This window comes from Polyodon spathula, chromosome 25 (genome assembly GCF_017654505.1).
Source record: "Polyodon spathula isolate WHYD16114869_AA chromosome 25, ASM1765450v1, whole genome shotgun sequence".
NCBI lineage: Eukaryota > Metazoa > Chordata > Actinopteri > Acipenseriformes > Polyodontidae > Polyodon > Polyodon spathula.
The window spans coordinates 21,359,025-21,375,700 of NC_054558.1; the positions used below are offsets into that span (position 1 = coordinate 21,359,025).

The window sequence follows — 16,676 nt, forward strand, 5'->3', positions numbered from 1 at the left end:
GTGTGTGTGTGTGTGTGTGTATGTATGTGTGTGTGCGTGTGTGTATGTGTGTGTGTGTGTGTGTGTGTGTGTGCGTGTGTGTGTGTGTGTGGGGGGGGGGGGGGGGGGGGGGGATGGGAAGGTATTACTATCAATGTGCAGACAAAATTTGAGAAAATGTCCCCGCAAAGATAGAAACTCCTGAAAAAACGACGTTGTGCCAAAATATTGAGTTTCACTCTGTGTGGAGTTGAGTCTGACTAGTGTTAGAAACAGTAAGTAAAAATATAGTGAGTGTCAATGAAAAGTCCCCACAAATATAGAAATGCAAACGTGTGACAGTTTGTGTTTATAAGCGTCACTCTCTTTCTAAAGCCCGCTCTTCCCAGCAGCAAACCCACATGACAGCCTCTATACTACATTTTTCCTCAATATAACTTTCAGTATTTAATACTATCTGGCTCTACAGTATAAAGATTTAATCAGAATCTATTATTCAGTGCTGTTACCCTGAATTTCTGGGAATGGGTGTCAGGCAATACTGTGGCTCTTCTGCTGTTCCAGCCAACCCCCAACCCAGCTCACAGGGACAAGGGGGACGGGACACCCCTATACTATCAATTCTGCACTCCAACCCCCAACTCAGCTCACAGAGACAAGGGGAACAGGACACCCCTATACTATCAATTCTGCACTCCAAACCCCCAACCCAGTCTGTCTGTCTGTACCAGACCGCTGCAGTTTCCGAGTTTAGCTGCTGATGTAGTTTAATGGATTGTGTGAGCTCTGTGGGTGGAAGGACGCCCTAAATGATTTTTATTTTGCTTGCGTGGGGGGAATAAAACAGCAACTGCAAACCTCAGTGTGAAAGCAGGCGGTGTGCTTTTAAAAGAAACTAGTGTAGCGATACAGTTTAATGATACGCTCCACTATCAATAAAAATCTCACACAAAAAATCCACTGGAAGAAGACGAGTCTGGATTATAGATAGCTCACGTTGACCGGGTCGCTCTGCAAGTCCACTGCAAACCAAAATCCCCGTTTATTAAAACCCAGGCTGCTGCTGAGGCAATTCAAACGCTCCTCTTATTATTAATTACTAAAGCTGAATCTCTGTTGTGAATAGCTGTTGTGAGATGAAATCTGGCCTGGAAATCTCAGAGCACAGTGTCTCTCTGTCAGCAAAACAAACAGATCGCTTCTCGCGGAAGGAAAGGGCTGGAAACAGTGCATTATTATCTTCTTATGTAGATGTCAATAGCACTAAAACAAGGCCTCTGCAGAAGCATCTCTGCACAGAGTGCAGAACAGAACACAGAGCCTTCAAAGAGGTTGACCTTGTGCTTTGTGTGAATGCCAGTTCCGAATGCAAAATGAACACATGGCACATGGCCAGCTAATACTGAACCCTGAGTTTGATTAGGTTCTTGCATGGTTACTTCTCATAGAGATGCACGGGACAGTTTATTTTCTATAATCTTTCTTATCTGCTCTGTTCCATTTGCACAATTTGAAATGTGAAATGCACAACTGGTTCTTTCTCCAGTGTCTGCAGCACACATGAACAGCAAAGGAGGGAAAGGAGCCATGTGATTCTGCATACATTTCCACAGCTCTCCTTCCCTCGGGCAGTCCTGGAATGAGATCTTATAGAGAGAAAGAGAGGGAGAGGGAGAGAGAGGGAGAGAGAGGGAGAGAGGGAGAGAGAAGTAAAGAGGACAGGGAACAAGAGAGAGAGAGAGAAAGAGAGCGAGGGAGAGGGAGAGAAAGAGAGGAGAGGGAGAGAGAGGTAAAGAGGACAGGGAACAAGAGAGAGAGAGAAAGAGAGAGGGAGAGGGAGAAGGAGGACAAGGGAACAAGAAATAGAGAGACAGAGAGAGGGAGCGATGGAGATGAAAAAGGGATCTGTCAGAGCAGAGCACAGCCCTGATGAAGTGTGGGATGCAGGACAAGGTAGGCAGAGCCCTCTCTGCTCTGGACCGCTGAGCACCAGCTCTTTCCAGTCAATGAGAGAGACAGCCATCAGCAAGGGAGTGGGCAGCTCAGTGCATGAGAGGCTAGACTGCATCCAGCTGGTATAGGAGCTGTGCTGATCATGCTCAGTGGAGGCTGTGTAGAGTACCATTCTCACTTATTATGCTGTGCTATACAGCTCACAACCATTCGATACAGCTATACAGCTAGCTCTGCTCCCTGTGACTGCTGGGCTATACAGCTGACCATGCTCCCTGTGACAGGCTCGCAAACTGAAATCAAGCACCTGAGCCACTATGCCTGTCTGCAGGTGTGCTTCTAGAGCTTTTAACAACAGGGGTCTGAATCTGTAATGACAGTGCATCACACAGCACTGGAGAAAAGCACTCAAATTCTCAAGCACCACATACAAACACCAGCATTATAACAGCGCATAATACGGCACTTGCAACGCTCCACTTTCCAATATCCGATCTCTTTGTTCTGCTTTGTGGAATATAAAGAGCTTTACAGGTGATAATTCTACTCCAATTACAGCACACAGCCTGGCCGTTCGGTTGCAGCTTACCTCTGTGCAAAACACTCAACAGATAAATCCAATTTCCTGACAAAAGGATATTCAATTAAACAGTCTGCTGTAATTAACATTCCCACATGCTGCAGTGAGAGTGGCATTTAATTTGGCTAAAAATGCACACATGTATGTACGGAATGCTAATTAGCAAAGCTGATGCATCCCTAAGCTGGCGGGCAGATGTTTGTGGCTGCAGCCATAAAAAAAGTCCCTAAAAGTATTAAAATGTGAATAAAGGGATTGAAAATACCTGTGACTTTCACAGCATGGTCACTACACACTGTTTACACAGAAATCTGCATAATACTATCTACTGAAAACCTACTGCCTTCCACACTGCAGCTCAGCACCCCAACCACTGAGCAAGGCCAGTATCAGGAGAGATGTTTCTCAGTTTCTCTGCTTTGTTTTTTGCATTAAAGATGGATAGTTTTTCTTCTTTCTTGCACTGAAAAGGTTACAGTAGGGAGCTAACCAAGCATCACCGCTTGCTTCATAGTGATTTAACACTTCCTGAATGGCAGAGCGCACAGCGCCACCCAGAGGGGGAATGTGGCTTTATTGTTTTAAGAAGCTAGGAGCAGGACCGTGCTCACAGGCAGGTGAAGGGTTAAGTCCGCAGGCAGCGCATGATTCCCTGACTCTCTTTGGCCTGAGCTGTACCATCTCCTTGGAGAAGGGTGGTTGTCTTCTTACAAAAGCAAACTATCAACTAAGACCTGCCCCTCACCCCCTCCCTCTCTCCCTCCCTCTCTCAGCCGCTGTGACGTTTATTACAGAAGCTCAGGAAAGCCTTGAGGGAATTAAAAAGGGTTGTTAAAATACAACAGGAAGAAGGTGCAGCATAATTAATGCTGAAGCAGAGCAGAGTGAAACAGGGTCAGGAAGGTTTGATGGGAAAAGTCCAGATTCGGCAGCAAACCAGTGGACTCAGGGACTGCAAAGCTGGTCAGTTAAGTGAATCCCCAAGAAGGTTTCACCAAGACACGACAGAGGGGCTGAGGGTGAGAGGGGCAGGGGGCGGCAGCACGCTGCTTCTAGCTGGTACTGTAAATGATATTGTATCTGACTGCAGACACCAGGAAGGGGGGGGGCAGGTAATTACCAACAATACCGCACATCCCCCCCCCCCTCAGCAGTGAGGTCACACAGGGGAGATGTGGGAGAGGTTGACTTCATTTCTTTATCATCATCTTTCATTTTTTTACAGAAGAAAGCAAGCCTGTTTGAGATAGAGATGTATCCAGCAATGGCCTCATATAGCTGAGGGTATTGAGGGTAACTATGAGCACGTCCGAAACATCTGTATACTTTGTATTATAATGGTGGCATGACAGTCTGAGCAGAGATCCAGTCAGCAGTCTCAGGGTCCAGTACACCAGGAGGATTATTATTGCTCCCCAGGGCCCCTCTGAATGCACTCTGAAGAGGTGAACGCCGGTGCCTGTGCTCAGCGTGTCTCAGCTGCCCTCAGGAAGGACACTCCTGATTGGAGCCCTGATGTTAATGCGGTGTGTCATGTTTCCTCAGCGGCCAGGCTGATGTGAGCTCTGGCTCTCTAAGGGGCTGCATATGGAGACTGTCAGCCCAGGGACCCTGCTGACACCAGGCACACACCAAGCTGAAACCAGGCTGACACCAGGCACCCGCTGCTGAGACAGACAAGAAGAGACTCGTTAAGGTTGGAGACTCCTGAGAACGACAGCAGGGGTCAGGGTCAGGGCACACGGCTGCAGAGGAGCCAGCCCTTTCTCGTGAGAAACAGCTGCAGTAGCTGCTGTCACTTAGGCTAGAGTTTAATTGCCCCCCCAGTAAGATTTGGTTTGCTCTGAAGGAATATTGTAAAGGAAACCAGACTGCTTCGGCTCCATAAACTGAACCAGTCCGCAACTGATCAGCAATATCCTCTCGGACACTGGGATATCTGTGTGAGAACTTCTCCAGCGAGCTTGAAGAATCAGACCTCTGTCTGCCTCTGGTCTGACCTGCTGTGGTGACCCAGACAATACTCTGTTTTGGTGCTGCTGAATATTTCAGCATGACAGTGCTCTGATCTAAATACAGGTAAAACGCTCGATTCAGAAGTGAGATGAGTCTGAACTGACCTGTGGGGAGGGGCTGCTGGTGGAGGTTATTTTGAAATGTAGATGAAGCAGACTCCTGATTGTCAGACAGGATCTGCGTGAGGGCTTGTCGAACTCTATCTGCAGTGTGTTCATTTAATGAGCTGCTGTTTTGAGGAGCTTAGACTGAGATTCCTCTACCAGAGTATTCCCTGATGGGGTGTTCTAGTAAACGAGGCGATTTCTCTCTCCAGCAGCCTATCTCTGTTAACAACATGCTTAATAATAATAATAATAATAATAATAATAATAATAATAATAAATAATAATAATAATAAAATAATAATAATAATAATAAAATTGTCTCTGCTAGTGCAGCCAGTGATCAAATTGGAAATATTTCAATAGCTTGTATAAATGACTGCAATGAGTAGAGACCACAGATTAATTGAAAAGAAAATACAATTAATATAAAACTGTAACGCTGATCTGCAACCTGTGTATAATTGCATTGAACCAGAGACTTGTTACCGTAATTGCAGTTTAATATCACTGCATCTGTACTGCTCCTTTCTGCACCTCTGAGTAGATTCCCTTAGATGTGATTTGTTAGGAGTTTATTAAATTCCATGGATGTGAATTCTGCAGAAATGGACTACACAAACAGTTGCAGTTGATGGCATTAAAAATACATCTGACAGAGGGAGTGAGGGACTTGTCTTGTGAACTAGCTTGTTGCTCGTGGCTCGTGGCAGTGAAGAAATATCTCTTTATATAAAGTGCATTGTACTGACACTGAGATTGTCTGAATGGACTGAAGAAGTAGCAGGGGTTGTCTGTAGAGCACACCTTCAGTTGCTTCTATTAGCCACAGCTGGCCCTGCACTGCAGTTTAGCTGCACTGAAACCACAGCCCTCAACTGCAATGAGCACAATCCATTTCTGATCTGCGGTAAGTAATTACAGTGGCTAATACTCAAAGCCAGCAAGATGTCATTTTTTCCCCTGCTTGCTGCAGAAAAACTCATTGAGCCATCGAGCCATTGCTGTGACTGTGATACAGCTTGAGGGAGACTGGCATTGTGAAACAACCTGTACTAATTCATGAGGGTTAAGTTTGGGGTTTCAATTAAGAGTGTTTGTGACTGAGTTATCCGCGTAATCATTGTTACATGACTAGCTTGGGATCCATATGCGACTCAGTCAGGAGTCCTTGAAAAGATTCTATTGAAGCTGAAGTCTTTCTGGCTGAAAACCAGCAGCGACATGATTGTTAAGGCAGAGTCCTTTCTTTTCATTGCATTTACCTCTCTGGCGTTTACAATACTTACCTATGTTTTACCATGCAACTCTTTTGCTATGGTAACCTTTTATAAGAGTGGCACACTCTGCACCTTCACCCCCACCTCGTGGCATAACGAAGAGAGAGTGATGCACTGAGAATGCAATGCCTTGTCCTATCATGCGATTGGTATTACAGAGGTAAGGAAGGTGTCCTCACTCCCAGGCAGTGGCTCGGTGCGTGTGAGAATCATCCCAGCTGAATCATCCTCTCCTCGGCACGGGAGCTCACTCTTCCAAATCCACAGAGGCAGCAACAATTGACCATTAAACTGAACTTAAAGAGCCGGGCAGAGCTTCATAAAATAACAGGATCGTCCTACTCAGAGCGGGCAACCAAGGGTTCAAATCCGCCCCTGTCCCAATCGGGACAGAGTAACGGCGGGGTGGGGATGACTAGCACGAGAGAATCGCTCTGTGGAGTTTGTGGTAAAGATGAGATTTGAACTTGTCCTCCCTTCCATTGCTTCCAACTTTTAAAAGCCTTATCTTGTCTCCATTGTGCCCTGTGCAGCTGAAGACTGAAGTGGCATTAATACTGTAAATAATTACTATAGTACTTATACAATGTATTTTTTGGTAGTTCTGCTCATGCTTTTTGTAAATTCATTATGCAAGCAGTTGTGTGGTAATGATAGCTATTGCACATTGAATGAGGGCAGTGATTTCCCATATAGAGCAGGGCTGGGCAGCTGGAGGCTCGTTCTACAACAAGTTGAACAGGTACAAGGGCATAATTAACTGCTTTAGGATCTTAAGGATTCTAGAAGGACTGGAGTGAGGAGACGTTTTGCACATTCATTTGAAATAGTCTGAAAGTAAAAACCTATTTAGCAGTATTTACTGTCACAGGGCTGGACAGGAGTTTCTTCACAGCGGCAGCATGTACTCTCTGTGATCAGGAGGGACAGGGAAGGTGTTTTGCTGCTGAGGCTGATTCATTCCAGATCATTTTCTTTGATTTGCATTTTTAATCTCCTCCATATGAAAATGGATGCGAATCTCAGTCATTCATAAGTATTGCATGAAGGCAGTGCGGTTTGAGATCGCCTCGTCTCTCAGTGAACTCTTTAATACACTTTGATCTCCTGTTAGCGATCTGACACTGTGGCTCTGTAATTGCTTTTCATTATCTTTCGACCTGCAGTTGCTCCGGGCACGTGTAAGGCAGGCCAGCAGGGCGATGGAAGCTGATTTCACGCCTGTTAGACACCGCAGCAGGGATGGTAGGAGCACTGCCCCCTGGGAGCACGATCAGTTCATCAAGAAACATTTACAAATGCACCAGAGGCACATGCATGAAACTAATAGACAAGAACCCGCGTCCAGAGTGAGTGAGGTCATGCGTGCTATAGTTCCTATATACATCCTCGTGCGTGTCTTTCTCAATGCCGGTGGGGCCCCACGCTATGCCCATTAGTCTGCGCTGCAAATACTGTTAAGCACATTGCAGAGCTCGTTATTGAGATGCATCAGTTTATTAATTCCTCATTACCGCAACGAGAGAGTAGGTAACGTTGTGTGTCTAGAGGAGAGCATGCTGGTGCATACTTATCCTTGTAGCACTAAAGACAAGAGAAGTGCTTCCAGGTATGAGAACCAGCCTCTGTGTGTGTGTGTGTGTGTGTGTGTGTGTGTGTGTGTGTGTGTGTGTGTGTGTGTGTGTGTGTGTGTGTGTGTGTGTGTGTGTGTGTGTGTGTGTGTGTGTGTGTGTGTGTGTGTGTGTGTGTGTGTGTGTGGTGTGTGTGTGTGTGTGTGTGTGTGTGTGTGTGTGTGTGTGTGTGTGTGTGTGTGCGTGTGTGTGTGTGTGTGTGTGTGTGTGTGTGTGTGTGTGTGTGTGTGTGTGTGTGTGTGTGTGTGTGTGTGTGTGTGTGTGTGTGTGTGTGTGTGTGTGTGTGTGTGTGTGTGTGTGTGTGTGTGTGTGTGTGTGTGTGTGTGTGTGTGTGTGTGTGTGTGTGTGTGTGTGTGTGTGTGTGTGTGTGTGTGTGTGTGTGTGTGCGTGTCTGTGTGTGTGTGCGTGTCTGTGTGTGTGTGCGTGTGTGTGTGTGTGTGTGTGTGTGTGTGTGTGTGTCTGTGTGTGTGTGTGTGTGTGTGTGTGTGTGTGTGTGTGTGTGTGTGTGTGTGTGTGTGTGTGTGTGTGTGTGTGTGTGTGTGTGTGTGTGTGTGTGTGTGTGTGTGTGTGTGTGTCTGTGTGTGTGTGCGTGTCTGTGTGTGTGTGCGTGTCTGTGTGTGTGTGTCTGTGTGTGTGTGTGTGTCAGTGTGTGTGTGTGTGTGTGTGCGTGTCTGTGTGTCTGTGTGTGTGTGTGTGTGTGTGTGTGTGTGTGTGTGTGTGTGTGTGTGTGTGTGTGTGTGTGTGTGTGTGTGTGTGTGTGTGTGTGTGCGTGTGTGTGTGTGTGTGTGTGTGCGTGTCTGTGTGTGTGTGTGTGTGCGTGTCTGTGTGTGTGTGTGTGTGCGTGTCTGTGTGTGTGTGTGTAGCAGCCAGTGCCGGTGTTACATGATAATTCTCGCCCCGCAAATCCTCAAATCCTCACCCCGGTGAGAAATAGCCTTGATCATTGATCAGCATCCTGAATCATTGAATTTGATTTTCTATTTTTTCCTTTTTTTAAGAACTGATCACACATGTAAAATAATCCTGATGGTTCAATTCCAGTTTGAAAGAGGCAGTACAGCATACCTTAAAATATTATGATGTTATGATATTATGATATTAGCTCAAGGCAGATTTATTTTATTGTTGTGGCTTTGGCTATTAAAGAAAACTCCCCCAGAAAAGAACAAACAGATCCAGTCCTGGAGTTACAAGGTGCTCCAAGTTTTATAGCTATCGTGGATTAATAAATCGATTAATCTAATACAGCTGGAACAAAGACCAGAAGGGATCCGGACTTTGGAACCGGAATTCTGCACATCTGCAGTAAACTGCTGCTTCTTGTTTCTATCAAGACTGTCCCTTGTTTTCACTGTAACTGCAGTTTATGTTGTTTTCTTGGTTATAAGCAGTTAGTTGCACACCCCTCTGAACTGAGATTGACAGGGTTGACACTGCAGTCTCGTTCACCCTCTGCTATCTGTCATCTGAGACAGCCTCCCTGATCTGCAACATCCATCATGCCTGTGCCCTGAATCTCTGAAACTCCCTGGAACACGACGTGGGCTGTTTCGAAGACACTGCATTCAGAGCTGCCAGCAGCCTGCACTTTCCTTTGAATCAGTCTCAATGCCTTCTAGTACTTACAACAGCATTCGTTCACAAAGCCTCGCTGGTTAATGCACCGGAGGCCTGTTTTGTCAGTGAGCTGATGCATCTCCCTTGACGTCTCTGTCGATGTGAAGTGGAGCAGGAGCAAGCAGGGGGTTATCAGAGTATCGATACAGCTGAGCTCAGACAGCAGAGTGGAGATGGTTTAGCAGAGCAGAGTTTGCATTGGCTCAGCACAGTAGCAGACTCCTGTTTTAACTTAATTGCTGAAGCTGACCCTTGAAATCCTGCGTAAATCTTTCATGGGTTTTTGGCAGCTTTCCATGCAATTACCATTTCTTGTTTGTAGCGTTTCCACCGCTCTCCGAATGGGGTGTACGGAATCCACATGCCTCTTAGAGAAATGAACCCAACATCAATTCATCCAGTCCCAGTCCGTGGTTCTGATTCCCACTGCTTCAGCACGCAAACACAGACTGACCCCAGTGGAGATGAGATTGACAGTGTTCTCCAGAGATGATTTTGGTTGGGGATGGAGGAGCCAGGGTTGGCTCAGGGAAAGATGCTGCGAGTTCAAAAAAGCAAAGAGTTCAAACCCACAAAAAATGTCAATGATCAAAATGCCAAAGAAACCAGCGACCTTCCTCACAGGAAAAGGAGGGCCAGCGCTAGTGTTGATAGTAGTAATAACAGACCCTCTGCAGGGAGTCTGCTTGTCAGTCACTGCCTGTCTCGTTAGTGCAAGCTCAGGCACAGGGACTGCGGAAAACAAATACAAAAGGGAAAGAACAGCTCTGATGATCTTTGTCAGTTGATGGTATTGTGGTTATTACAGAGAGAGAAACACACCACCCCCTGACAGGCATCCTTCAGTTCTTTTAACGCAGTGAGTACCTCGTGGTGCTTTGACAGAGACCTGAAGCCTTTAATAATTTGCTGTGTGAGCGCAGTTCAGTGTGTGTATTGTACATTATAAACTACCCTGCTCGACTTCCCTTCTCTCTCTTTTCCTCTTTGTTCTCGCTGACCTGCAGTATTGTTTATCCAGAGCCATGCCTTGACAAAGTGCTTGAAAGAATGGAAGATCGATCTCCTAGCGTTGTCTCATCGACCTGGCATAGAAGGGGAAATCTTCTCTTGAATATTCAGATCTCATTTTCCCAGCTACTCATCTGATCAGCTGCTGTTGCTACTGCCAAGCTGTGCTCAGGGACCAGCGGGCGTGCCCAGAGAAGGTCACGATTAAGGGCGCGGAATCTTTCTCTCCAGAGCTGGTTGACTAGCTGGCCTGCCCTGTGCTCTGCCCAGCAGTCGCGTCGAACACTGCCAGGCACGTACAGCCAGACGCTTGTCCTTACAGAATCACAGGCTGCAGTATATCCATCAAGCTCTGTTCTGATGAGCTGGCCTCAGACCACTTGAACGAGAAACACTCACCGGCTGAAATGTTCTTTCTCAAGTCTTCTAATGAGGAAAAAGGCAAACAGCAAGTGACCTTAGACTCTTTCCACAAGAAGCGCTACAAAAAAAAAAAGAAATAATGGGACCTGTTTTGAAAGCTTTTGCACGGAGGAGCTCCCTGCATTATCAATAAGGCCAGGCGCACGAAGTACAGCACAGCATTACACAAAGGGGTCAACTAAAGATCCGAGCTGCAAAACGGTTCTGATTGAAGTCACAGATACCATTTACAGCAGGTCGTCATTTTTTAAAGAGGGTCACAAATTGATTGGAGTGGCATCACTATAGCCTCCTTGGAAGTCTGTACGTGTGCACAGGGGGCTTACAGTACTGACCTAAAACCAGGCTGCAAACTGCAAAGTTTTTAAAAGAATCTGCATTCATTTGCTCTGTGAAAGCCTTTATCTCATGAAGAACCTTCTTTGATGCTCTGGACCAGGGAACCTCAGGCTGGCACATCTGTCCTGTGCATCCTTGACCATTGAAAAACATCTGGCATGCACAGCTGTCCAGAGAACTCGGAAAGAGAGAAGCATCTGGCATTCACACATCTCTTCACACACCTATGCTTCACCTTGCAGTTCCTCCCTGAAGATCCCTATCACCCTTCTGGCTGCTGTCTCCTGAATGTAGAATGTAGTTCTACACATTCAGTTGTAGAGATCTGACTTCTCAGTGGCAAGCATGATTATTCATCCTGTACATACACCCCCCCCCCCCCCAATGTTCTCAGTGATTCACAGTGGTTCATTCACCAGCTTGCTTGTCTTTGAAGGGAGTGACTGTCCAGAAGAAACAGCTTGTAATCCTGGGCTGGCGTGCCAGGAGTTGGACTCTTTCTTCAAAGGCTGGTGTGATTCACATACTGTTTAGAGGTTTTGAAGCTGCTCTCCTTCTTTTTATAAGAGCTATGCCAGTGATTCCAGGAGCAAAGACAAGACAGCTGCTCCCAGGGCTTTTTCATATCAACATTTGGGATGTGCATTTCTACTTTGGGAAGAGAGACAGACAGATGGATTATTTCAGATTCAGGACTTTAATGCATTTTTTGCAAGAAATGCACAATTAAGAATTTAAGGGTTCTCAATAGTATTTGCACCTCAAATGAGTGGCAGTTGTGTACCTCGGACTCCACTCCAGCATTAGTACACTGGCAGCACTGGAGTGCAAGCTACTGATCTGCGTTCTCAAGTGCCTGGCTGACTGACTGGAGGTTCGAGCCTCAACGAGGGGATACTGCATTGATCCCGTGCCATGTCTCTCGATGAGCCAGTAACCACAGTGCAGAGCATGCAAACAAACCAGCACAGCTTCAGTTCATGTTTTAAAAAAGCACCTGTCAAGTCCAGCAGCTAATATGAAGGATGAGTTAGAAATCAGGTCAACACTGTGTTGCAGACAGCCCATGGCAACGGGTCACAGCCCCCAACGCTAAAGGAGCTGTTTCTGGAAGGAATTATTTTCACTGTGCACACAGACACTCGCACACCTGTTCCTGTTAATAAAGGAAGCTCATCGATCAGTCCCCTGATAATGAGCATGAAACAGATTTCAATCAAAAGCAGCCTGTATTTCCTCACATATTGGATCAGTTTTGCAAAGACCTGTTATTAGATACAGCTGTTCCCCAGGCATCTAGTTTATTACTTTTCAATACAAAACGCTGGTAAATAATTCCTAGTGTTTCTATAAAGAAAGAACAATGGAGCATGTTAAACATTCCCAGCTCAAAGTGAAAAAGGCAAGTATAATTGTATTCATTCTTTCCTATTATCTGACTTCCACAGCAAAACATCTAACAGTGAAGGACCCGGTATGCAGTGAAGTGTAATGTATGCCAACCTAGGAATCTGCACTGAGACAACGAGAGCGTGGTCCTTTTTCAATTTGAACCTGAAGCTCTGCCTTATCCCATCCCCTCCCCCCTAGACCAACAGGCAGGGCACAGAGAGGTGCGTGCTTTACCCAGAGTGCATCAGCGCCCGGAATGCCAGTTCAATGCGCAGCCCGGCTGACAGGCTGTGACTACGTAGGGCACCTATATGGCAGAGGCACCCGCTCTGGTGCTGCAATGCTTTCTGTGTCTGCATTCACAGGGGAGCAGTGCTGGAGTGTCAGCAATGACAATGGTATTGTCTTTAACCCTGCAATACCCATATGGTGTATCACACATGTGATACAATGCTTTATAATTTGCCACCCCCTCAGTAGCATAGTGTGTTCACAATGCCACATGTGCAACACGTGATGTGTTGCCAGGCAGATCTTTGTGTTTGGTGTAGGAATGGTGTTCTCTTTGGGCAACATAGGGTTAGACTAATCTTTATAATGCTTATCTAGGCTTTACCATGCATCCACTATACAGTTTGCAATGTGGTAAAAGGTAAACCCTTTTAATGGGAATTTGGAGAGGCTAGTATCTCTGTTGAGGGATCGGAATGGAATGCAGTAAGCTTATCACTCTCCTGTCTGCTCATAGCTTCATGCAAGATGCAGTGTGTAGTATGTCTGGGCAATTCCAGGAACTGAATTAATAAGACAGACACAGAGGGACCAAACAAACAACACTGTTTAACAAACTCCATTTTTTTATCAACTGTCTTTTTCTTTCTTTACAAACTACTGTCGGCTCCCACAAGGGGGCGTGCTTTCATCCTCTGCCCTGGGCAGGTCCGTGTCCGGCTCCATGGAAACTGTGGAATGAAAAAACACAGGAAGGGTTCAGGACAGGTTCGACGCAAGGATTGGGGCTGGCTGGGGCGTCTGTTCTCACAGTGGTTTAATCTGCCAAACCAGAAAGCAGAGCTGTTTAATAACGGTCTCGTGAGTGCTCTCATGTTGAGTAACACAGCTTGATAATATCTCCTAGTGAGATCTATTAACAAAACCGCTGTCAACTGGAAAAGGGCCTTTATTGTCTGAGTTCTTCCTGAGGGTTGCAAATCAGATGCAATTTGGGGGCTCCTACGGGATCATCGCTGCCAAGCGAGACAAATTTGAATTCTTAAATGGTCTGACAGTTTTGTTGTCTTCTTGATAACTAAAAGAGAAACCATGGAATTGTATATTTTTATTTGAAATATTACCAAAAAACGAATTCTCCCAGCACCAGGTTGTTCATTTCTTTTGCCTAAATGCTGCTCTTTCAAATATAATTTGAATGGTTCTCTAAAGGGTAGGCTGAATCAGATATATGTTGTCAAGGCTCACACAAGTTCAGACTGTGCTAATAAGGGTAGTTCTGACTGTACTGACCGGCTCACCTGTGTTAGCTGTCCTTCTTGCACAGGTACTTCCTCATCACGCTGCTAACATCTCTCTCATGACCCTCTGCTTCTTGCTGCTGCATCTCCTCCTCCCCCAGCTCCCCCTGAGCTCTGCTGGGACGCGCTCTCCTGGCCCCTGCACTCTCTATGCTATGGAGCGACACAGTGGATCCCTCAGAGTCGGATTCGGAGTCAGAGCCCCCTCTGTGAGCCACAGTCTTGGGCGAGGGCAGCTCCCCAAAATGGACGCTGAGTGTCCGCCTGCCCTCCTTGTGCTCCACCCCGTTCCGGGCCAGGCTGCTGGTGGACTGGGCCCTGCGGATGGCAGGCAGGATCTCCGGCTCCATGTCATCTCCTTTGCTCTCCACCGTCTTGTCTTCATCCGTCAGGTTGCTCAGCCTCCGGTTTCTGAAGACCAGCGGCTCCTTCCCCAGCTGCACCTCCTCCCCGTCCTCTTCCACTGCAATAGACAGCCCCAGGCGCTTCCGGATTGGTTTCAGGACCCTGGAGAGGGGCCAGGATGATTCTGCTTCTTCTGCAGCAGCCTCCAGGATGGGAAGAGTGCGGCGGGGGGTGCCAGGGCTGGGGGACAGGGCCTCACAGGAGCTGAATCGGGTCATCCTCCGATCCCCTGTGGATTCGGGGAGGGACCTAAGGCTGGCCGATCGAGCCATGCGAGGGCTCAGGGCAGAGCTGGCAGCGGTCTGGCTGGCATCCTGAGGCTCAGAGGTGTGTCTGAAGAAGGTGGGCCTGAAGGACATCTCTGAGCCCACACTCTTCACGTCTTCCTGCTCATGCATGGAGCTGCCACGCCTTCTCAGCACTGACGCCCCTGTAGTCTGGTATATAGGCAGCGTGCCACCCCCCTCCCGCCCCACTCCACTCCCGTGGTCTGCTCGCTCGCTCCCCCGCTTGCGACGCAGCTCTTCCAGGAACTCTGACAGTGCCAGCGAGCTGGGGGCCCGCTCCCTTTCCTCTGTCTCTGTGGACCCTGTAGAGCTGGTGGACTCTGCGAGGGGCGATGTGACTCTACGCCTGGCTCCCTCCCCAACGCTGCTCTGTGACTGGCTGTCCTGGTCCTGGCCCAGCTCCCTCCTCCGCAGGCTGAGCACGCTGAGCGAGGAGCCCGGCCTGCTCCCCTCCGAGTCTCTGGGGAGCGACCTGTCAGGAGGAGCAGGGTGTTAGCCTCATCACTGTAGGCACAGAGGATTGGTGTAGCAGGGTACGCAGAGGTATAGCACAGTGCATAGATTAAATCAATACATGAACACATGCATTCACAAAAAACTATAATGGAAATTGAATTGGTAAAAAAACAGCAGAGTGTAAATGGACTGCAGTGAAACCAGACTACTGGCATGGTAATGCTCCCTTTTTATTTTGTGGAATCGTATCACAGAGTTGTTGTTATTTATTTTCTTTTGACAATGGAGAGGCCGGCTCACTAGAAGAGCCAGGGGCAGGGAGATATAAATAGATCTCAGGTAACAAAGGCAGAGCGCATCCCCTTCAGTCCCGGGGAGAGAGGCAATCAATCTTGTTAGACAGAGGAGGAGGAGGAGGAGATCCTGTCTGTCTGACTAATACCAGGGCCAGACAGAGAGAGACTCGAGCACTGGACTGAATACTGATACCAGGCACCTGCTTCACTCAGAGTACTGCCTTCCTGGGACATACTTGTGTCCACTGCAATCAAGCTGATGTAATGAGCATCTCAAGGGATGACCAAGGGTGTGTCTTAGAAACAGGGACATAGTTTGTAAAGTTGGGAAAAGTACTCGGAAAATGCGTTGGACAATTAGGTATCCTACTTGCTGGTACACTCACAGTATCTGTATTATGCGTACGTATGAGAGCACTGTAAAAATATTCTTAATTAATGAGCCAATCAAACAGTTTAATTAGGTTGAATTAACTGCTAAAATTAGTACCACAAAATAAATGAATAAACATGTTTCTTAAGCAGTTGCTTTTAGTTGACTAATAAGAGGTGTTACACTGTAAAACAATATCTTTCTTGTATGTCAGGATCACTTTGTGTTAAATCAGGCTAAACAAAAGTTTTCGATCCGAACTGCACTCGCAGCACACACATAAGAACATGAGAAAGTTTACAAATGAGAGGAGGCCATTGGGCCCATCTTGCTCGTTTGGTTGTTAGGCAGTTGGTTCCAGACCCTCACAATTCTCTGTGTAAAAAAGTGCCTCCTATTTTCTGTTCTGAATGCCCTTTTGTCTAATCTCCATTTGTGACCCCTGTTCCTTCTTTTTTCTGGTTGAAAAAGTCCCTTGGGTCGACACTGTCAATAACTTTTAGAATTTTGAGTGCTTGAAACAGGTCACCGTGTAATCTTTTTTGTTCAAGACCGAACAGATTTTGCATATGACATTCCTTTTAATGCCGGAATAATTCTGGTCGATCCTCTTAGTTCTCAGTTCTCTTACCTGACGCTGTACATGCTCATGGTGTCGGACGCGGGCTGTCTGGCCACGCTGCCGGCCGCGCTGCTTCCGTAGGGGGACCCGGGGCCCCGGGGGACCCCCAGCCAGGACCTGATCCCCTCCTCGGGGTCCGCACTGACCATGGATCCCACAGTGGACTGGCTGTCTCTGTCAGGAGAAAACAGCAGCCAGGGAAAGAGAAAACCCATCATGGGATTGCAGTACAGTGCAAAAAGATGTGCTGGCATTCTAGCTGAAGCCCTCGGCGTCCTTTTGAAGTGTGAAAATAGAATTTCTGTGCCACTGTTCTGCCAACAGTGCATACGGTGATGTGCAGATTAGCAACCTAATCACTACAGGGATGGAAATAAGAC

At 47.0% G+C, this 16,676-nt stretch overlaps 1 protein-coding gene across 10 annotated transcripts in view; it reads right to left on the reverse strand.

Annotated features, from left to right (window-relative positions):
• Window positions 1–12,782: 12,782 nt before the first annotated feature.
• LOC121300389 (unconventional myosin-XVIIIb-like) overlaps window positions 12,783–16,676 on the reverse strand; it is a 38,354-nt gene continuing 34,460 nt past the window's right edge. For 2 of the 10 annotated variants that reach the window (XM_041228977.1, XM_041228976.1), the window contains exons 42-44: window positions 16,306–16,470; window positions 13,858–15,021; window positions 12,788–13,287 (exon numbers count right to left, since the gene is read on the reverse strand). In XM_041228977.1, coding sequence (XP_041084911.1) covers window positions 13,863–15,021; window positions 16,306–16,470 — 1,324 coding nt within the window. In that variant the 3' untranslated portion in view covers window positions 12,788–13,287; window positions 13,858–13,862. Of the gene's footprint in view, window positions 13,288–13,849; window positions 15,022–16,305; window positions 16,471–16,676 lie in introns of those variants that run through there. The other 8 variants (XM_041228979.1, XM_041228983.1, XM_041228986.1 and 5 more) reach the window with 6 other exon arrangements.